Source organism: Brassica napus, chromosome A9, assembly GCF_020379485.1.
Source record: "Brassica napus cultivar Da-Ae chromosome A9, Da-Ae, whole genome shotgun sequence".
In the NCBI taxonomy this organism is placed as follows: domain Eukaryota; kingdom Viridiplantae; phylum Streptophyta; class Magnoliopsida; order Brassicales; family Brassicaceae; genus Brassica; species Brassica napus.
This window is the reverse complement of record NC_063442.1, coordinates 17443082-17466112: the sequence shown is the minus strand read 5'-3', so window position 1 is coordinate 17466112 and position 23031 is coordinate 17443082. Positions and strand designations below refer to the sequence as shown.

General features: G+C 32.4%; 2 protein-coding genes across 4 annotated transcripts; one reads left to right on the top strand and one right to left on the bottom strand.

Annotated features, from left to right (window-relative positions):
* The first annotated feature begins 11365 nt into the window (after positions 1-11365).
* LOC106366111 (E3 ubiquitin-protein ligase UPL5) lies at positions 11366-14678 on the top strand. The gene is made up of 3 exons (XM_013805669.3): positions 11366-13359; positions 13555-14141; positions 14212-14678. The coding sequence occupies exons 1-3, from the start codon at positions 11559-11561 to the stop codon at positions 14473-14475; spliced, it is 2652 nt and encodes an 883-aa protein (XP_013661123.2). The 5' UTR covers positions 11366-11558; the 3' UTR covers positions 14476-14678.
* A 123-nt stretch (positions 14679-14801) lies between these two features.
* On the bottom strand, positions 14802-15714 carry LOC106364102. 3 transcript variants are annotated; one of them, XM_048740798.1, is made up of 3 exons: positions 15525-15713; positions 14980-15257; positions 14802-14944 (listed from the first exon to the last, which is right to left on the bottom strand). In XM_048740798.1, the coding sequence occupies exons 1-3, from the start codon at positions 15537-15539 to the stop codon at positions 14938-14940; spliced, it is 300 nt and encodes a 99-aa protein (XP_048596755.1). In that variant the 5' UTR covers positions 15540-15713; the 3' UTR covers positions 14802-14937. The 3 variants fall into 3 exon arrangements, with proteins under 3 accessions (XP_048596755.1, XP_013659194.2, XP_048596754.1); XM_013803740.3 differs by having other exon boundaries at positions 14802-15257; positions 15525-15714; XM_048740797.1 differs by lacking the exon at positions 15525-15713 and having other exon boundaries at positions 14980-15305.
* Positions 15715-23031: the final 7317 nt, after the last annotated feature.

Here is a 23031-nt window from a genome sequence, read left to right as displayed (position 1 = left end):
TAAATGAAAAGTGGCAGAGGAATTTCTCAATCTTAAGGCACACCTAGAGGGGATCGAGCATTCCTTTACAATAACTTATTTTGGCTGTTCTTCAACAGGGAGAGACCGCACGAGTGCAGCCACCTCTTCAGCAGTTTTCCATTTCGCTAGCTGACCAAGACGCTTCTGACCAGCCCAAAACGCTTGTATGGATAACCTATAGAAACAAAAAGCAGTTACTTAACATCCAACTGCATGTTACAGCCTTACAGGACCTAGTAAACAGAAGGAGTAACAGGTTTGAGTCACAACATGCATATTCTTAATGTAAAGCATATAGAAGAAAACGTTACCTTGAGGAATAGCTGCCCACTTCTTGGATTGAAAATAAAGATCGCACCACTGATTGGCTTTGTTGTTAAATTTCCTTCAAATGTCTTGTGAATTGTGACACGATAGACATTGGTATCATCAACATACCATAAAATTTGATTACAATCAATGTTTTTAAAAAAATAAAAAAAATCTAACCTATCATTTATCCTCTTACTATTTAGCCAAATATATTATTAATACATCTAATAGTCCAAAAATATTTTATAATAAATGGTACATTTTAAACTCAAATAAATGGCAACTTTTAAAATCATAAACAACTTTTAACACATTTTATTAATGAATAATAAAATTCATATTTATATATATTGATATTCTGAAATGTTTAAGATTATTTTTCAAAAGATAAAGTTATAATAAATATCATCATTTACATGTATGTTATATTATTTCAATATAAAAATGATTGCTGACTACATGAAGTATTGGCCATCACATGGCTGACTATGCAAACTAAACTAATGTATACCTACCCATACAATGCATGACAACATCCCTCAACTTTATGATGTTATGTAGTTAACAGCACGAGTTTAATTTCATTCATCCAAAAACTGATGTGGATGTTAGAGATCATTTAAATATCTTGTTTCAACAATTAAAATATGATCGACCCGACTATAATTTAACAAAAATTATTTTTGACCCACATTTTAAAAGCGTAAGAATATTTTCAACAAAATCTAATTTACAAAATCAATATGTTTTAACATTTTTTGATAAGTAGTGTTTTAATATTTTTATTTCAGTGTATTTTAAAACTATATAATTGTATGATTTTTATTTATATTAATCTGTTTTGTTATGAACTTTTAATAGGTAGTTTTTAACATTTTTATTTCAAGTGGTTTAACATTTTTATTTTAGTGTATTTTATAACTATATAATTTTATTATTTTCATTAATATTTATCTATTTTTTTAATTATTTCAATCTGTTTTTTATGAAACATTAATAAAAAATTGTAATTTGTTTGATTAATTGTGTGATATATTATATATACTTCTTTGATATTTTTTTAATTATAAAACTTCTTTGCTGTCAATTTATTAACTCTAACATTTTATTTATTTAATATGAAATTATTAAGTTAATGAATTATTAACTTAATAATTCATCAAATAAGGTTTATAATATTTTTTATCAAATAAGTATATATCACACACTTAATCAAACAAATTACAGAAGTTTTACTAAAATTTCATACCAAAACAGATTAAAAAATTAAAAACTAAATTAAATAATATCTTATAGAACTTTATATTTAATATAAATAATATAATATAATTATATTATTTTCAAATACACTAAAATAAAAATGTTAAAACATTACTTATCAAAAATTATAAAACATATTTATTTTGAAGATTAGATTTTGTAGATTAGATTTCGTTAAAATATTCTTACGCTTTTAAAATACGAGTAAAAATATAATTTAGGTAGATTACCGTCAGATACATTACATTCTAATTGATGAAACGAAAAATTTAAACGGTCTTTGACATACATATCATTTTTGGATGAATGAAAGTAAACTTGTGATGTTAACTACATAACATCATAAAGTTGAAGAATGTTGTCATGCATAATATATACTTCGTGTAGCTAAATATACATTTGTTTAGTTTGAATAGTTAGCCATGTGATGGCCAATATTTCATGTAGTCAGCAATCATTTTCTTCTTTTTTTAAACATTCAATATATATATATATATTGATTTGAAATTATTATTAAATACTATTTATTATTTCTTATTATCTGAAGATATATGAATAAATTAAGAAGAATGCAGATGGTCATTTATCAGCTTTTTATCATTAACCAGAAAATTCAGCATAATATAATAAACTAATGTAGATAATAATTTTAATTAGACTAATATATTTATACTATGTTTTAAGTTTTTATTTAAAAGATATTAGCTGTAATGTCTTATGTAATGACAAATTTATATTAAATATTATTATATATATGATTAATTTATTTTAAGCGTTTGCAGCTGTAATGGAGTGTCATATGAATTAAATGCTCAGGTACTCCTCTATGGAAAAAAAGAGCTCAGATACTCTCCATCTGAAATTCATTTTATTTTTATTTATTTTTAATTCGAAATCTGACTAAAAACCCAATATATCATTAATGAATATAGTTATTTACAGACTATGCCATTAAACCTAATTTTCTTCCTTATCTCTACAGATCTAGATCTATCTTTCATTCTTCATCTTCTTTCTTTCTCTCTTCTCTTTTTTTCTCTCTTCTCTTTCATTCATTCTTTCATTCAAATCTCTTCTTTTTCGAATCTGTTTTTCTCTCTGTTTCTCTTGTTTTATTTTCGATTTTCATCTGTACTGATTGCTCCGTTTTTATCTTAGTTTTCTCTATATTTTTTTTGCTCTTCTTTGAATCTAGATCTATCTTTCATTCTTCATCTACTGATTTTTTCTGTTTTTTTCTTTGTTCTTCTTTGAATCTCAACTGTTTTTTCATTTTCTTCTCCACATTTTCCTTCTTCTTCTCTACCTACGACTTCGCTTATTCTCCGCATCAACTTCAGTCTGATTTTTGGTATTATCGGTTTTTAAGATCCAGAAACGCATATATCAAAGTAGAACACGGAAGTGAAACTACAAACCCATAAAAACAATTTTACCAGGTTATACTATTGTGTAACTTGGTAAAACTGTATAACTAGGTTATAATCTTACTAAGTTGTATCTTTTGACAAATGTACAACTTGGTAAAACTACAACCTAGTTATACAGTTTTACCAAATTATACTACTTTGTAACTTGGTAAAACTGTATAACTAGGTGATAGTTTACCAAGTTGTACCTTGACAAATGTACAACTTGGTAAAACTATAACCTAGTTATACCAGTCTTGAGGTATAACTTGGTGAAACTAGGACATAGGTACACCAAAAATATAATTTGACAATGATATAACTTGGTTTAACTTGGTTCAACTTTCACTAAAATTCAAAATTCAAATTTTAAATTTGATACCTAAAATTCGACAATTGTATAACTTGTTTCAACTTGGTTCGTAGTTTCATTAAAATTCAAAATTCAAATTGTAAATTTGATACCTAAAATTCAAAATTCAAATTTTCAATTGAGGAGGGAAAACGTAAGGGCAAAATTGGAAATCTCTTATTTCATGAAGAGTAGAGAGTATGTCAGATTTCGTAAGAGTACCTCAGATCACTTTTTGCCTAATTAAGAGTATATAAGATTTTTACTCGTGTCATATACGCATGCACTTAGTGAAGAAGTCGCAAGTGGGAGGTTTACAATCCAAAGTTTTAGGTTTGAGCTGGTGGCTGTTATGATCCAAGATAGAGATAGAGTGGCCGAACTCCAGGTCAAGAGGGCGAAGTCTAAGACAATCTAACTGGAAAGGACTGCTGCTATCAAAGAGATCACTGCTATGAAGGAAAAACTAGGAGTTTTCTCGCCGACCGAGAGAGAGTGATTCCACGGTTTTTTTGTGCAACGTGTCGTGCTCTTGCGGAGGAATATGACAGTGTTCTCAACCATTTTAAAGACAAATAGGAGAAGAAGAAACTAGAGACAGTTTAAAGGAGTAATGCGGCCATCAAATCAGCAGCTAAACCAGAGGTCAACCCAACACTTTACTCAACCAACCATAGCGCCAACCATGACATATGTACACTAAAAATACCATATCTTACAAACCAAGACGGTTTCCACCATGAAATAAATTTGCAAGGATTCTACACGCAAGAATATTTCCAGGACAATTGAAATCGTGCCAAAATATTCACGGGCCAAGAAGTTATGAATTTTAAAAGTAAGGGGTTTCTCAGCCCGTCCATCTGCTAGTACCAGCCTTTAGAAGAAGATTCAAGCCCAACCATGAAGCGTCCTTCAGCAGAACCAATCATGGGCTACAGGAGGGAATTATAAGCTTTCCAGAAAGCCAAAAATCAGGATAATTTGTCAAGAAAATCAGAAGTTATAATCAATTTCCCAGAACCGGCCAAACCAACATCATCTATGGAAAGTCTTCAACCAATCCAGATTGGTTCGACTCAGAGCTATTTATGGAAACCAGGAGATCACAGTTAAAAATAAGGAGACATTACAGAAGTACTTAGCTGAACCAGAACCCATAGTACCAGGCGGATCCTTGAAGAAGTTATCAAATCCACCCGGAGCCATTTAAGAAAAGATTGGACAATCTTTCGGTTTAATCACTTCCAAGCCAATCATCTCCGACCGGAAGAAGTCCTGACTAAAACAAGGCTTCCAGAAGACATCATAGACTACCAAGAGGAGTTCTACAAGTGCATAGCATGCTCCAGCTAACATAGGATCAGGAGGATCCTAATTTACACCAACTTGCCTTATATGGAGAAAACCGACATTAATGTCCCATAGCTCCTTTCCTATCAAGCTACGGACGTGATCAGCACCTATAAAACACCCAGGAAGATCTCAAGGAATCTATAATGTCTCCTAAAACCGTCTAGGTTCAGGAATGTATAAGTTTTTCACTTGGAGCCAAAATCCCACAGAAGGTTCCATACCTAGTTTTCGATTTCTTGCTTTATTTTTGATTTGTTTCCTTTCTTATCTTTTTAGAACGTTAGGACCTTTGTATCTGAGCATTATATATAGTCGACATTTTTACAAACCATCCCTCAATCATCTAAGAGTTTATAGAAGTTATTCAATTTTTATTAAAGAGTGTTCTTTTCATAAAATATCGGTCTTTACAATTCAAAGAGAGATTCTTTGTTGTTCTATTGATTTCGTAAGCCTAGCTTGTTTGTTCAAATAAAAAAATCTCAGTACACAGATGTAGAGATTCAATCACACCATTCCATCACACCATCAGATTGAGAGATTCAATCAAACTTTCATCCGCAAATCCACTTCAAGCCATCATTTGATCAAGCTGAGAGTGATACACATCCAGCAGCTTGATTCCACCTTATCTATCATTTTCCTTTGTTTATTTTTCTCCTTTTATTCATATCATCAACCAAATCTCACTTTATTTTCATTTGTTTCAGGTTTGCAAGCTAGATTTTAGACATATCGACCAATCGATCACTTCTTTGGATGATCTGATTTGAATTTTCATTAACCATCTGGACGACCCCCATTCTGGGGCACGCCATTTTCCAATGCATAGACCAGAAAACTGAAATGATACAGCCCCAAAATGGGGGTCGTCCAGATGGTTAATGGAAGTTCAAATCGGATCATCCAAAGAAGTGATAGATTGGTCGATATGTCTAGAATCTAGCTTGCAAACCTGAAACAAATGGAAATGAAGTGAGATTTGGTTGATGATATGAATAAAAGGAGAAAAATAAACAAAGGAAAATGATAGATAAGGTGGAATCTAGCTGCTGGATGTGTATCACTCTCAGCTTGATCAAATGATGGCTTGAAGTGGATTTGCGGATGAAAGTTTGATTGAATCTCTCAATCTGATGGTGTGATGGAATGGTGTGATTGAATCTCTACATCTGTGTACTGAGATTTTTTTATTTGAACAAACAAGCTAGGCTTACGAAATCAATAAAACAACAAAGAATCTCTCTTTGAATTGTAAGGACCGATATTTTATGAAAAGAACACTCTTTGATAAAAATTGAATAACTTCTATAAACTCTTAGATGATTGAGGGATGGTTTGTAAAAATGTCGACTATATATAATGCTCAGATACAAAGGTACTAACGTTCTAAAAAGATAAGAAAGGAAACAAATCAAAAATAAAGCAAGAAATCGAAAACTAGCTGTGGAACCTTTTGTGAGATTTTGGCTCCAAGTGAAAAACTTATACTTTCCTGAACCTAGAAGGTTTTAGGAGACATTATAGATTCCTTGAGATCTTCCTGGGTGCTTGATAGGTGCTGATCACGTCCATAGCTTGATAGGAAAGGAGCTATGGGACATTAATGTCGGTTTTCTCCATATAAGGCAAGTTGGTGTAAATTAGGATCCTCCTGATCCTATGTTAGCTGGAGCATGCTATGCACTTGTAGAACTCCTCTTGGTAGTCTATGATGTCTTCTGGAAGCCTTGTTTTAGTCAGGACTTCTTCCGGTCGGAGATGATTGGCTTGGAAGTGATTAAACCGAAAGATTGTCCAATCTTTTCTTAAATGGCTCCGGGTGGATTTGATAACTTCTTCAAGGATCCGCCTGGTACTATGGGTTCTGGTTCAGCTAAGTACTTCTGTAATGTCTCCTTATTTTTAAATATGATCTCCTGGTTTCCATAAATAGCTCTGAGTCGAACCAATCTGGATTGGTTGAAGACTTTCCATAGATGATGTTGGTTTGGCCGGTTCTGGGAAATTGATTATAACTTCTGATTTTCTTGACAAATTATCCTGATTTTTGGCTTTCTGGAAAGCTTATAAATCCCTCTTGTAGCCCATGATTTGTTTTTCTGAATGATGCTTCATGGTTGGGTTTGAATCTTCTTCTAAAGCCTGGTATTTGCAGATGGACGGGCTGAGAAACCTCCGACTTGTAAAATTCATAATATCTTGGCCCTTGAATAATTTGGCACGATTCCAATTGGTCTGGAAACCTTCTTAAGTGTAGAATCCATGAAAGTTGGTTTCATGGTGAAAACCCTCCTGGTTTGTAAGATATGACATGGTTAGTGCACATATGTCATGGTTGGCGCTATGGTTGGTTGAGTAAGGTGTTGGGTCGACCTCTGGTTCAGCTGCTGATTTGATGGCCTTATCAAGGAGGTGAATTTGAATATCTTTCTCTTGAATAATTTCATGGAGTGAGGGTTTCAGGTGGCCGACGAGCTTCGTGGTCTTAAAGAGACCGAGTATGTGCTGGCTGCGTTGTCGGATTTATATATCCATAGACTCGATCTTTCGCAGATATCTGGTGACTCGGTAAACATTACACTTAACTGTTAGTATAGCTCAATAGAAATCTACTGAAAGATGCGATGAGCCTTAGAAATGGGCTATCTTGAGTATTTAAAATGGGCTTATAGTCCAAGTTCTTTTTATTGACTTTCGTTGCAAGTATATGCAGAAAACATTAATCTTTGATGATCATTATCAAATACAAAGGGGTTAAATCCCTAAATTTCTTCTTATCTTGCTTGTCTTCTCCTTTTTCTCTTCCTCTATCTTTCTTTCATTTCTATCACACAACTAAAATTATACCATGGTCTTCTAATGGTATCAGAGCTCATGAGTTCTTTCGACACCGCGTATAAAATTGCTAATCATGTTAATATCATTTGAGAAATGAAAATGGTCTGGATATACAAGAGCTAATCCTAACCATCTGTATCTTTGGCAACAAAAAAATTAAAAACAAGGACACAAGACAAATACTTGTTGAGCTTAAGAAGTTGCAATACTGGATGTGTATGCCACCGGAGATAACGTCGGATCACCAACAAACAGGAAGAGCTCACTTCAAAGGAAACAGATCAATGTTAGTCAAAACTAAACGACTTTCTTATATATAAATATAATGTTTCATGTCTTTTTTTAACAACAATAATGTTTCATGTATTGCTCAAGAAAAAAAAGATCTAATCATAGCCAAATGATGTTCTGCACATATACTAAATAATTTGTAAAGAAAAAATAAATTTGAGTAAAATATCTTCAGTTATCTGACAATATTGCAAACCTTTTCACAAAGTCACTACTTACCTCAATATTCAAGAAACATATCTACATCATTTGAATGTGTCATTGAGAAGATTTATTAAATACAATAGTAACTCGAAGAAGAGTTTGCATGGTTGTATCTTTTCATTTTACTGTAATTTTTCGTAGTATTATGCATACTTAACACTACAAGGGCCAGAATTATAGCCTAAAAGTCAATTTTCTGTAACAGTTAAGTCCATATCCTATTTTATGTGTGTTTATGGATAATTCACATTTTCAAAATCTGGAACATTTTTATCAGTGTGATGTGTTTTTAAATTTTAGGATCAGATATTATAAGATGAAGAAAAGTATTTCTTACACATTTACGATATTAATATGGTGTTATAGCATTCACGTTAACTATTCTTATTGTCTAAATAATTTTAAAAATGTTGACAATATTTGTGAAAATCAACAGATGATTATTGCTAGTATTTTAATTGTTTATAAGTAACCAAAAAAATATTTCTTACATGTTTACAAAATAAATATATATTTGGGTCCTGTAATCATGCTTATTACTGTCTTTTTTTAGCAAAACTAGTAATGTTTGTGCCAAATCAAGAAATGAATATTGCTAACACTTTTACTGTTTATAAATTAATGAAGAAGAGTATTTCTTATATGTTTAGGAAATATTTTTTGGTAGCATATGTTTATTTTCTGATTTTTTAGCAAAATTGACTATGTTTTGCCAAATAAAGAAATGATTATCGCCAATCATTTTTTTGCTGACAAATAAAAAGAAATGATTATCGCTAATATTTTTTGAATGAATAATTTTCGCTAATATTTTTAATTATTTATAAATAAAATATATCCACCGAGATCTATCCTCTCACCATTGTGTTAAAACACTCTACACATATTTTTCTTTTCTTCTTCACCAAACTTCCCAAAACCGCTAGATCAGTTGGAGAGTAGCTTGCTCCAAGATTATGAATCCCACATGAGATAGTAATAACAAGTTAACAACAGTTTGTACCAAGGCTTTGAATATTACAAAAGAGTGAGAGAATAATAAACAACCTAACAAAAGTTTATACAAAGAATATACTTCAATACTGGAATTGTAACTAGGAAAAGAAATATAATTAATGCAAGTGTTGTTGCTTTGTATATGATTGAAATATTAAGTACCTATGTAATTATTTCAAAGCGTGTTGTATATTAAATACCAACTCTTTGTAATTTAGATTAGACTTTAGTTTATGTGTAGATTGAGATATGAAAGATGCATAAACCTTTCAGTTTTGCAAATATGTTAGGAACTCTAAAAGAAAACTGAAAATATTTACCAAGGCTTTGCTCTCTTTCTCAATCCTTTTGTCGATAATTTACTTTTACAATATAGTTTCGTGTAGGAGATGAATTTAATTCCGTTTAGAAAACGAGATTTGGAAACCAAGACTTTTGGTTGAAGTTAGTGTGTGAGACACATAGATGATAAAACCACAAGAGAATCATGAACATCCTTTCTACCGGTGTGAAATAAAAAAATATAAGTTTCTTACATGATTTCTTAACATTGGATTTTTGGATGAAGGGTTAGACTCAACATCAGCATTGTCATTTGATATTCAATAGGATTAATTTTTTAAGGGTTAAAAATTATTGCATGAGAAGGTTGAAAATATACTACCAAAACTTGAGAACATTAAAACTGAAGTTTATAATATGAAAGCCGAACTTAAAGGCTTGAAGGAAGATGATTCATGTCTTCAAATATGTAATTTGTACCAAATCGAAATGAATGAGTAGAAAGTCATTACCAAAACAATTTGTGAATGTCTTTTCTTGATGTTTGTTGTAAAAAAGTCATTAGCAAATATACTCTACATATTATGTATCTTTGCTTCATTTTTAAAATTGTTTTCATTTGTGAGACCTCTTATTCTAAGTCATTGTCATTCCCATTTGAGTTTTTCATTTTTGATATCTATGGTTTCATTTGTAAGTGCTATTGTTATATATTATTCAGTTTGGATTTGTTATCATTTCTAAAAACTTGATTTTAATTTGTTGTCAATTGTAAGAGGATAGTCCTATGTGTGTTATATAGAGGAATTAGACAAAAGATTATTAGAACATTAATAAGACAAAACAACAAAGTTTGCATAAACTTGACAATGCATGTTTAAGAAGCACTTGCTTGAACTCATATGAGATGAAGACATCTTACCCAATGCCAAAACCTCATAGACTGATGTTGCATCCTCATCAACTTCGCTTCATCTTCCTTATATGATATAGGATCATTTATATTATCTTCCTTCCAACAATCTTCGTCTCCATTTTTATTGTTTTCTCTTCCTTCATTTTTTGCATCATCTCCAAAATTAATTGCTAAAACTTCAAAAGATTATTCTTCAATACATACTCATCCTCTTTTTCGACACCCTTCACATCCTTTTTTGTCAACATCACTTCCTTTACAACCTTCTTTGTCGACAATATTCCCTTCATAACCTTCTTGACTAACACCATTCATGTCATTATCATATACAAGCTCATAGTTAGGATAATCAACAATAACCTCATAGTAAAAAATGGGTATGATTCACACTTATCTCCTTCAATTTCTTTTTTATTTCATCGTATTCATTTTTATTCATCATCTTTCATCGTTTTCAAAAATATGTATAAGTTGTCTGCCTTGACATTAAGCAAGTTTTTTTTTCTTACCATATTGGGATTCTGTTATAGTGAATTTAGAAACATACAAAAAGTGAATCAGTTTTGACTTTTTGTTCAAATAAAAGAATACAGAAAAAGAAACCGATTTGAAGATTTGCGTTTCTTAGAGGACCAATGTTTGCTTCTTTTTTGTTCGTTTTCAAAACAATATTGTTTAACTTTCCATTTACAATAAATAGTCATTAAATAATTTAAATTACAGTAGGTAGATTTATACTGAATTCAATTCTATTAAAACAGGTTTAATTTTTATAAAAAAAATCAACAAAGATTTTGAATGTTATTTTGGCGAAAATAAGTAAATTAAATCTTTAAATAATCACTTTTTATTAAAAAAAGGAATATTTATTGTATAAAAAGAAAGAAAAACTTAAGTGCTGTAAAAATACATTTTTCGTGAATTAAAGTTTTACATACTTTTTTTTTCAAAAAGTTTTACATACTAACAATAAAAATATATTAATTTGTTACTATTGTAAAATGTATTGTAGTTCTTTAAAAAAGTATTGACTCTCTTTGATATCCTACTCTAACAAACCGAATCGGTTTTAACCCAATTAAAACAAGATTTATTTCCGCAAAGACCATCTTTCTAAAATACATTATTTTAAAAAGACCAAAAAATATCTTTGTAGGCGTCTGTCCTAACGATGGCGTATACAGAAAATTAATTGACTGCTCTTCGTTAAACCTTCCCCCTTCTCGCCTTTACATAGTTATCATCTCTGTCCAACAGTTCATTCTCCCTCCACCGACTTGGCTAATCCTTCTCATCGGCGGCGATTTTCGTCTCTCAGATGACTCTACGCCGTTCAACAGCCGCAGATTCACCAATCTCTCACCGATCACCTCTCGCCGTCGCTGGAACCGATAACCACAAACGCAAACTCGACGATTACGCCGCCGATTACAGCCTCGACCTCCTCCAGAAGATGAAACGGCACGAGGTCGACGCCGATCGCATCTCCCCGGCGTCGCAGCAGAAACCGTTGACGTCCGGTGAGAATTACCGGTCTCTGTACACTCCCGGCGAGTGCTCCTCCTCATCCTCACCTTCCTCCTCCTCCTCTCTCCCCGAGTCGTGGACTCGTTCCGAGTCGACTCGGTTGCAGCTCTTCGTGAGGATGATGTCAGGAGGCAAAACAATCGTGATCCACGCGGACAGAAACGACACCGTCGAGCATCTCCACCACAGAATCCAGCTGAAGACTCAGATTCCCGTCACGGAGCAGCGCGTTATCTACAAAGGCAAGCAGTTACAGTTCGAGCACACCTTAAGCCACTACTCCATCGAGCACGACTCTTCCCTACACCTCGTCGGCCGTATGCAGAGCACAGAGTACCCAGTAGCTTGCCAGACCGTCGACGAGATCATGTCCACCATCTCGCGGATGCACAGAGGCGAGAATCTCTACGGAGGCCGCACCAACATCAACGACAAGCTCGTCAAGTTCTTCGCGAGGATTCCCGCTGAGAGCAACCGTTCCTCCGCCAAGTATCTCAAGATCTTCTCCAACTCTTCGGTCCCAGCTGCGTTGGTGATGCTCTTCGTCTCTCCTCTAGAGATCAACAAAGCCTGCGGGAAGAGTTCGATCAAGCTCTTCTTGAACAGCTGCGTAGCGTTGCCGGTTCATCAGCAGAACAGTTGTTTGCCCGTTGTGTTGGAGTTCTGTAGATTGCTTAGGGGAGCTTGTCCCGACAACAAGCTTTACGCCTCTTGTCGGAACACCTTGGGGTCGATGCTTGATTTGGTGTGTAAATCCGATGAGTTTCAGTTCAGATTGTTTACGATCGGGGAGGAGATCTACCCTTGTGTAACCGAGTTAGCTGATATTATTGTGAGAGAGTTGGTAGAGAACACAGGGCCTGGGTTGTCTGAAGTTCAGAAATTTTCTTCCTTTTGGCAGCCCTTGAAACGGGCCATTACAGCTCAGCTTCCCTGCTTGTTCCCCGTCGCTATGCCTCTGCGGAACACTGTGATGGAAGCGGAGATCGGGAAGCTTTTTCAGATATTCCGAAGGTTAATGACTGTTATGGACATTTGTATGACTAGAATCGAATCTTCGTTGGGTAATAGAGGAGTTGCCAACACGGAAGCTATGTCTGCGACTTGGTCTCAGTATCTCGCTGTTCTCAAGATTGTGGATTCGATGTGTGAGCTTTATCAAGGCGCTAAGGAACAGCTAGCTAGTCTCTTAAACGCTAGGAAGGTTTCATTCTCAGCCCTCGTTTTGAAATTCGCGAAGAGAGGGGATGATGATCACCAGTGGATCTTTGACTACAAGGAAGCTACGACGTTCGAGTCCAGGAGGCATTTAGCGATGCTGCTGTTCCCCGACGTGAAAGAAGACTACGACGAGATGCACGAGATGCTTATTGATCGGTCCAATCTGTTTGCTGAATCGTTTGAGTACATATCCGGCGCCACCCCAGGGTCGCTTCATAGTGGACTGTTTATGGAGTTCAAGAATGAGGAAGCTACAGGTCCTGGTGTGTTAAGAGAATGGTTCTATTTGGTGTGTCAGGAGATATTTAATCCCCGAAATGCCCTCTTCCTTCGATCTGCTGATGATTTCAGAAGATTCTCTCCTAATCCAGGTTAGCTCTTTTGCTTCTCTCATGACATAGCCTTAGGTACACGTCAATCTCAGACCTGGCTTGAACATTCATTATTGTTGTTCTGAAGGGTTTAGTAATAGACTTTATATGATTCTATAGGAGCAAGAAACAAACCTAAGAATGTTACTCTCTTGCTCTGTAATGACAATTGAAGTTTTTTGTTATTACATTCAGCATCTAAGGTGGATCCATTACATCTCAGTTACTTCGAGTTCACTGGTCGTGTGATTGCTTTAGCTTTGATGCACAAAGTCCAAGTAGGTGTGCTATTCGACCGTGTATTCTTCTCACAGTTAGCCCACCCGGAAATAAGTTTGGAAGACATCAAGGACACGGATCGAGTCATGTACAACAGCTGCAAACAGATCCTAGAGATGGATCCAGCGTTTTTCGACTCGAACGCCGGTCTTGGTCTAACGTTTGAGCTGGAAACAGAGGAGCTGGGGAAAAGGGAAACAGTAGAGCTACTTCCAGACGGGAGATCTATTGCTGTTAACAGCGAGAACAGGGAACAATACGTTAAACTCCTAATCAAGCAACGATTTGCCGCGTCGATCTCCCAGCATGTAGAGAGATTCTCCAAGGGCTTCTCTGATATACTTTCTGACTCTGTGCCAGCATTTTTCAAACGTATATATTTAGAGGATTTCGATGGGATGCTTCGAGGAGGAGAGAACCCAATAAGCATAGATGATTGGAAAGCTCATACAGAGTACAATGGATTCAAAGAGACAGACAGACAAATAGATTGGTTCTGGAAGGTAATACACTAATAAAGCTCGACCAGTTTTTAAGTTTCTTGAATCCCTTGAACCGTTTTTTTGTGTGTAGATTATGAAGAAAATGACAGAGGAAGAAAGGAGGAGCGTACTCTTCTTTTGGACATCGACTAAGTTTATACCAGTGGAGGGGTTTAGAGGGTTATCATCAAAGCTTTACATCTATAGGTTACATGAAGCTAATGATCGTCTTCCAACGTCTCATACTTGCTTTTACCGTCTCTGTTTACCAAAATATCCAACGATGGGTCTCATGGAACAACGTCTTCGATTCATCGCTCAAGATCATGTCAGCTCCAGTTTCGGTAAATGGTGAAACAGAATTATCAAAGTAATCTTATCTATATCTCTCTCTCTCTCTCTGATCTTTAGGCTTGTAGATTGGTGCCTTTGGTGTATAGCTAGATTTAGCTGTGGTCAAGCTCTGTTTATGACCGGGAGTGAAAGGTGAAACCTTTCTTAATTTGTGTGTTCTATAACTAATGTATAAATTAATTTAATTTGGAAACTTATGTTAAGGGGAAAGATCTGTAAATGACATCGTTCTGGCGTTTCGTGGGAACTAATCCTGAGTAATTAAGTTGAACAGACATCAAACTGTCCTAAGACCATCACAGTTGTTTCATAATAGACAAGATAAAAAGGAAAACACATAATATCATTATATATTAAATAAACATTACAATAATAGCACCTGGATTATCTTATTATTATGCGGAAATATAGGATTTAAACAAAACAGAAATGTTCTCATGGGTGAGAGAGAAAGACAAGCATCTTAGGATGTCTTTTTTTTTTTTGTAACACAGCATCTTAGGATGTCTTGACTTCAACAGTCTTCTCCTCTTCTGCCGCTGGCTTAACATCTTTCTCCTCCACAGCTGCCCGAGTTTCAACCAGTTTCTCCTCTTTAACCGGAGCTGTCTCGGTTTTTTCAGTCTCTTTCTCTACCTTTGGTGCTTCTTCTTCATCTTCTTTGATTTCAACTTCAACCGCAGTGGCTGAGTCATCTGCATGGACGGTTTCCTTCGGCGTCTCGATCGTTGTTGCCTCGGTCGTCGTCGTCTTCTCTTCTGTGTTTGGAACCGTTTTCTCAACCTGCGGTAAGAAATCGACCGTGCTTTGCGTCATGTCATAATATTCATGATCATTTCAGACGTTTATAAAAAGATTATCGAGCGGAGATATATAAGCACTTGCACACATATTTTATCATCTGAATTATACGGTTTTTTTTATATTTTATTATATATATATATATCACATGTGTATCATCAATATCAATTGAATGATCTCTTGTGAAGACTTCTTTAAACTAATGGAAAAATTATGACATGAACATTTAAAAACGAGAAAAAGACTTACCTCAACACCAGCCATTGGGAGACTTTGAAGAAGAAAGATATGAACAATGGAAAAAATAAGCGTGTTTGTATTTAGGAAAGCAGGGAGAATTGTGAGTGAGTTAAGCGAAGAGGAGGAGAGTATTTATAGAGTTGATCTTCAAAAGTAAAAAAAATTAAAAAATTAAAAAATTAAATTTGTTGAGCATATTGATGTGTCGTATTTACAGGTAAAAACATCAGTAAAGTGTGTATACTATGTTATGATGCTTAAAGTGTTTATGTGTGGCGCGTGGAGAACAAATTAATTTTAACCCATCTTTATCATGTAACATCACAAAACATCCCTAATTATCAAATTTCTTATCATGTAACATCACAAAACATCCCTAATCATCAAATTTCTTATCATGTAACATCACAAAACATCCCTAATTATCAAATTTCTGAGAGAAATTTGGAGCAATAACTAACAAAATCACATAATTATTTAGATAACCAAAAATTGGCTATATTACAATAATATGTACCATATGATAATTTTATATCTTTAATTTTTGATTATTTATTTTGTGGTTTAACTTTAAAATTTTGAATCTTGTTTACTTTAATTCTTCTAAATATAATAATTTAATATTTAAATCTGACTTTAAAATATAAATATTTTGTACATTACATATTAAATATTTTAAACAAGCAAAATTTTGAAAAAAATAATTAACTATAATAATTTTATCTTTTTTTGTCATCAACTACAGATTCATACTGGCTCTGTGAACCACTCCGGAAGATCTTGATCCATGTGAACGACAAAAGACAGTTGCTCTGACACTGCGTGTTAGGCTATTCGCTCCTGAATTTTGCGTCTTTGGTACATAGATAATCTCCGAACGTGTAAAACCTTATTTCAGGGTCTTAATATCTTTCAAATAACTTGCAAATGTTGGTCATTCTTCTGGTTCCGAAATCATCTTCACGAACTGAGAACAATCTGTTGCAAACGTAACCTGAAATTAACGTAAGTTTTTCATGCATTCCATTGCCCAGAGTAATGCTTCTATCTCCGCATGTAGAGGAGATAGACAAACCCGAACATTCCTTGCTTCCAAATGCATATCAAAACCTTCTAAAATAATTTTATCATACCATATAGAAAAGAATACAGTCTTATTATATGTTCGTATATAAGCTATACGATACCAAAGAGTGGAATTTGATGATTCATGTATATGGTTAACGTCTTATTTTCATAAGAAAGGCTCATACAGTAATTTAGTCAAAAAAAAAAAAAAAAAAAAAGTTCATACAGTAATGGTTAGCCGTTCTTGTCTTACGGACAATGGGATGAAATTCTTTTGACTGGACCTACGAGTTATCGGTTTTAGTAACCGCACACCTCTTGCTCGCCATAATATTCTATCAGAGGACAGTATAAAAAGAAGTATGAAGCTCTTTTAACAATAATCGGCACATTAAGTTGCTTGTCTTCCTTTGAATTTTTAAAATTAGCTTTAAGTGTCTTTCTTCTTAGACCAAGTATTTCGATTGTGTAGCTCTTAACTCTCGGCTAAGTTGTAGGTAACGCTGGGCGTTTGGATATTCGATTTAGATTTGGGTTGATTGTTTCTTCTAGTCTTAAAGATTTGAACTTTTCTAGATACTTGCAAATTTTTAGTTTGGTTTTTGGCCGGTTCCTTTGGATTCCTAATCGATTTAGTTCCTAATATTTTATACCTTAACTATCAAAAATGTTACTATAATTTAGTTTTGATTCATATATATAACATATCAAAATTTAGCTAAACCCGTTATGTTATCTAAAATTTCCAAATGACCAAAATAAACTATTAATAATTAAAATTAAACATTTGTAAACTCTAAATTTGACATTTAAATTTTCATATTATTTAAGAATACAACAAAAATAATAATGAAGATTACAAAAAAAATGCATTACAGCAAAATCATAAATACAAAATGTAAATTGGAACATATGGAGCCATAGAAGTACTGGGAATCGGGCCAGATTCGCTCCGCTTGACACGTCATACGGCAGATTGGCAGTATTTTTATCAAAAAATAATCTGCATAATCTTTGAATTTAATTTAGTAAATTTATCTGTTCGATCAAATTTGTGGGTTATCCGCAAGTTACCTACGGATCATACTAGTTAAAATAAAATTTCAATTGTTATATCTTTTATTTAAAAAATATTTATAATAATATAAGTCTTATATTTTTAAAATATATTGTTTAAAAGATATATAATTTTAAATTAACATGTTTGAATAAAAATCTATTTATTAAAAATATAGCTAATTTTAAGTACTATTTATATATTATATAATTTATAATTAAAATTTAGAAGTAATAATTTTTTTTATATAAATTTGGCGCGTTCGCGGATATCTGTGATTTTAAATTGATTAACCAACATCCTCACGTATCCAAATATTCAACTCGCATCAAAAAAATCTTAACATGCATGAACCCGTCACTCGTCGGGTCAAGCGGGGAGGGATATATGTTTTTTGAAGCAAATTTTGTCTTAAGTCATAGCCTTAGATATTCATATTTTAGGTTGGTATGAATTGGTTTTTATCACACGCCCGAGACCAGAAAATAAAAAACAACAAAACCTTTATCCAAACCTTACAGTGGATTCGCTCATCAATAGGGCATCGAGAACATGGAATTTACAGGTCATTCAGACGTTGGTGGATACTCACGATGTGAAAATAATTGAAAGTATACGTTTAAGCCGAAATCAGATAGCAAATCGTGATGGATGGTATTTCACTAATAATGGAAGATACACAGTTAAATCTGGTTATCAAGTAGAACGAGTTTATGCAGACAAAGAGAGAACGCTTCCAGAGTATGGTCCCTCGGTCTTTCCCTTAAAGACTTTCTGCTGGAAAATACGGTGCCCTCTAAAAATGAAACATTTCTTATGTCAATTGGTATCATGATGTATTGTGGTAAAGAAAAACTTAAGAGCGAGATGTCTTCAGAGGATACAATTTGTTCACGTTGTGGAGCACTTGAGGAATCCATAAATCATGTATTTTTTTAATATCCGCCGGCGGTTCATTTTGAAGGGTCTCTCCATAATTGGAAGATCATCAATTTGCATGGATTTTATGGTACATATGGAAAGGACGAAACAACAAAGTCTTTAGTATTGGATATTGATCCTAGAGATACTATTAGATTGGCAGAAACGGAGTCACTACTTTGGGATGAGGCACAAATATCCCTTACACAGGGAACCATTCAAACCCGATTACCAGGAGAAACAATAGTTCTAGTTATCACATGTAGATGGTGTTTTACGGATAGATCTTGGAAAAATCAGGATAACTATTTGGGACAAGGTTGGTATAACACACTGGAAGGTTTTGATGGTTTCATGGAAGCGAGGAATTCAAGGGCGAGTCAGTCGCCCCTTCATTCAGAGATAAAGTCCCTTATTTGGGAAATGGAATGTATGAGGAATTTAAGCAATATACGGTTACATTTGCAACAGATTGTTCTCAGTTAGTGAAAAAAGTTTCGAAACCAGAAGAATGACCAGCCTTTGCAAGTTATTCAGAGGATATCAAGATTTTGAAGAAAAGTTTCAACAGCCCAGAGCTCGTTCATATACCACGGATGCAAAACTTAAGGGCAAACAATCTAGCACACATGCAAGAAAGCAACCATCGTTTGTAGTCCATATGGATGCGGAGTTACCAGTTTGGTTTGCAGAGTTTACATGAGTCTGTCTATGCTGCCGACAAAAAAAAATGAATTGGTTCTTATCAAGTCGAATTTATTCGGGTCGGATTTGTCAAATCAGACATATCCGACCTCTTTGATTGGTTCTTTTAAGTTCCAGTTCTTTCGAATATGAAGATTTTAGACATATCTAAATACTTGTAAATTTTTAATTCTACAGTAGAACCTCTATAAACAATACTAGATAAATTAATAATCTCTATAAATTAATAAAATTTTCTGCTCTCAACTTGGACCGGTTCAAAATTTGACACAAATCAATAAAATGATAAGATAATATTTTTTTAGAAACTTCTATGTAAATACATAGTCCCATTAAAATTATAAATTAATAATTTATATCATTATGTGTATACATATTTTATACAAGTAAGAATCTATTATTATATTATTTATGTTATATTCTCAATAGAATTGTCTTTATATTAACACTTTATATTATAATATTATATCTGATCTAAGTTATATGCAATATATATTATATACACCAGATAATATAATAAAATTAATATAAATGTTAAATTTAAAAGAATGACAATTAATATCTATACACTAAAATCAAATATTTATTTTATCTTACAATAAATATATCTTAAAATAAAAAATTTAAATAAGAAAACTTTTATAAACTAATATCTCTATAAATTAATAAAATTTCAAAATTCTAACATTATTAATTTATAGAAGTTTTACTGTATATCGAATTGGATAGTTTTGAGTCGATTCCAGTTCAGATTATCGGTTAAAGTGCCTAAGGTGTTTACAAATCTTGCATCAATATCTTTTAAAATCAATCAAACATCACATTAGATAAACACATGATTATCCACACAATACATAACCTATAAGAAAGTTACATCAGTAAGACAAGATTGGATTTATATGTTAAAAATATCTAAATTACGTCCAAAACAAAATAGTTTTGTTAATGAGTTGGTTCACTAGTAGGTGCGGTGGTACACTTGGACATATGTAAAGGTCACACTATTCCGTCATTTTAATGCTTTCCCTTTCATCTTTCTCCTTTTCTCTCCGCATGATTCTATTTCTCTCTAACTTTCAAAGTTTAATTCCTTCACGTCACCTCTTTTATTATCCTTTATTCCTTCTTGTTATTTGAACCATTGCTTCCGATGTTTAATGGTTTTTTAGGTATTCAAACAATTCTTTACAGAACAACGAATGAATGATTCGATTCGTTTCTTGCTTTAGTATTTTTATTACGAGGCTTTTACTTTCATTCTTTGTTTTAAGAGACCAAGATTGAATTTTAGCATCGATTCTCTGGTTTACCAATATAAATGAGTTGTTATTATTTAACACATGATTGGGCAATACTCAAAAGCCTAGAACCTGTGTATTACAAAAATGAATGCTCAAAACGAATAAATCTAAATCAACATTTTTTATTGTTTTCTTAGATAAATTAAAACCCCAAATTTGCTAGGAATTGAATTACGAATATTCAAAAGTAAACAAAATAAGTAAAAACTGCTGCAGACTTTTTTCTGAATTTTGAAAAATCATCAAACGCAATTCGAGTAGATAAATGTTATCTTGTGAATTTTTCAAAAAAAAATGTTTGATGATTCTAATGATATATTTCTACTCGAGTAGGGTAGCAGCGTCTATGTGTGGTACTATCTTCTGTATGTTCAAAATGTACTTCAATCCACAGTGTAGATTTTGTTTCTGCCAATTTAGTGTTTTACTGGTATCAATGTCTAAATTACTGAAAATTTTATTATTCATTCCTTTACAAATGTATCATAAAATCCATACAAACTGATAATCATCCATCTGCAGGAGAACTCTCTAAAAGAGACGATTCATGTTTGTGAAAAGAGAACTTGTTAGAAAAAAGATTGGATTTGATGATATCTTTGAAAGAGCCCAAACCTGAAGTGCTGAAAGATTTTCAAAAAATAAATGGTTTATCGATTCTTCACTGGCTCCATATCTTGCACAGCATCTTGTAGCCTTCTTTGCTCGCATAAATTTCCTGACTGTTATACATTCTGACACAAATTACCATAAAAAATGTTTTTATCTTTTGTGGGCAACATATTTTCTAGCTGAACACTTTCAATACATCAACTGTGAGTCCAAAGAATATCTAGGCAACAGTTCGTGTATTCTTTTACTTTTATTCATTCATAGCATCACTTTTATCCAAATTAAATAGTAAACAAAAAAATATAATTGATATCTATATTATTATTTATGAAGTATTTTCGTTATAAACTGTTAGAACGGCTAAAGTCGTTGATACTCTTCAGCAATATATATATATAATCTATTATATAATTGCCAATAACTTTTAAATTACCAATTTTAGATTTATTTATTACATTAGATAATTGATTGTAAACTACTATAATAAAATTAGACAAACACAAAAAAATATTTAAAAATAAATAAGATAAATGTTATATGTATATTGTTATCCAAATAATATTTTCAACCATAAAAGATAATAAAAAGTACTATCATTTGCGATAAACTAGTCTTTATTCTGTTAAAGTCGTTAATATCCTTAATAGATCAATATATATAATTAACGATGAATTTTATATTACCAATTTTAAATTTATTTATTATATTATTTAAAATTAATATAATAAAAATTGGTCAAACATAAAAAATAATTAAAATAAATAAGATAATTTATATATATATATTGTGCTTCTACCGATATAAAAAATTTCAATCCTAAAAAGTCAAAAAATAAAAGCAAAACGATGCATAACTATATACTAATTAATAAAAAAAATAACACAATCAATGTTTGTATAAAAACACAATGAATATATAAAGATTTTTTCAAGATTTGATAAATAACTTAATGTTTAATTTTAAAAAACTTAGAGAGCTAAAATAATTTTCGAGGAGCGAAAATATTTATAATATGTAACTGTTTCCAATTCTTTTAAAGCAATAGCAAGCACATATATTTTGATGGAAAGTTTTATCTTATATAAATAATTTGATGTTTGATTTAAATTTTGGAAAGCATAAACAATAATCAGCTAGATGATTAACTTGTGCGCATGCGCGGAGTGAGTTTTTTATACTAATGTTTATTCGTTAAATGATTTTAACATTTTGCAACACTACAGTCTTTATCGATTGTAAAATGACGAATACAAATGTTGGTCTCTTAAATATATCATCTTTTTAAAAAGTTAACGTATTACATCTCATTTTAATTATTTTTAAGATTTCATATGCACAAAAAGAAATTAAGTTTTACGGCTGACACAAATCACCTAAACTAGATAGACAACATCAATTGTAAAATGACAAGAGGATTAAATATTTTGCTCTCAATTTTTTTACTATTGACTCTCCATAAGTAATTCATTTTCTACATCTATAAAGTTATGCTTTCGTTTATGTTTGACTGATATGAATTTTGTTTCTTTTCTTAACTTCTTCTGTGAATTCGGTGAATTACAAAAGAGTCAATTTAAAAAGATTGACATATGTAAAAATTAGTTCCACTCCATATACATATCTAAAAATCTAATTTTTGAAGAAAATCACCGGCAAAAATGTATATCTAGTATATATTCACCATTTTGGTCTAAAAATCATTTAATTCTAAAACAATAAAACAAATTACTTATTTTATTAACCTACGCTTTTGAGGTTTAGTTACTTAGGAATTACCGATAAAAAATATATATAATACTTTATCATCTAGTATATATAAACTATGTACAAACTAAGAACTATTTGATTTATT

Excerpts from the sequence above, each read along its gene's own strand:
- LOC106366111 (XM_013805669.3), top strand. The coding sequence starts at position 11,559 with ATGACTCTACGCCGTTCAACAGCCGCAGATTCACCAATCTCTCACCGA. Across the intron at positions 13,360-13,554 it reads AAGATTCTCTCCTAATCCAG|CATCTAAGGTGGATCCATTA; the intron begins GTTAGCTCTTTT and ends TATTACATTCAG. Across the intron at positions 14,142-14,211 it reads AAATAGATTGGTTCTGGAAG|ATTATGAAGAAAATGACAGA; the intron begins GTAATACACTAA and ends TTTTGTGTGTAG.
- LOC106364102 (XM_048740797.1), bottom strand. The coding sequence starts at position 15,290 with ATGACGCAAAGCACGGTCGATTTCTTACCGCAGGTTGAGAAAACGGTT.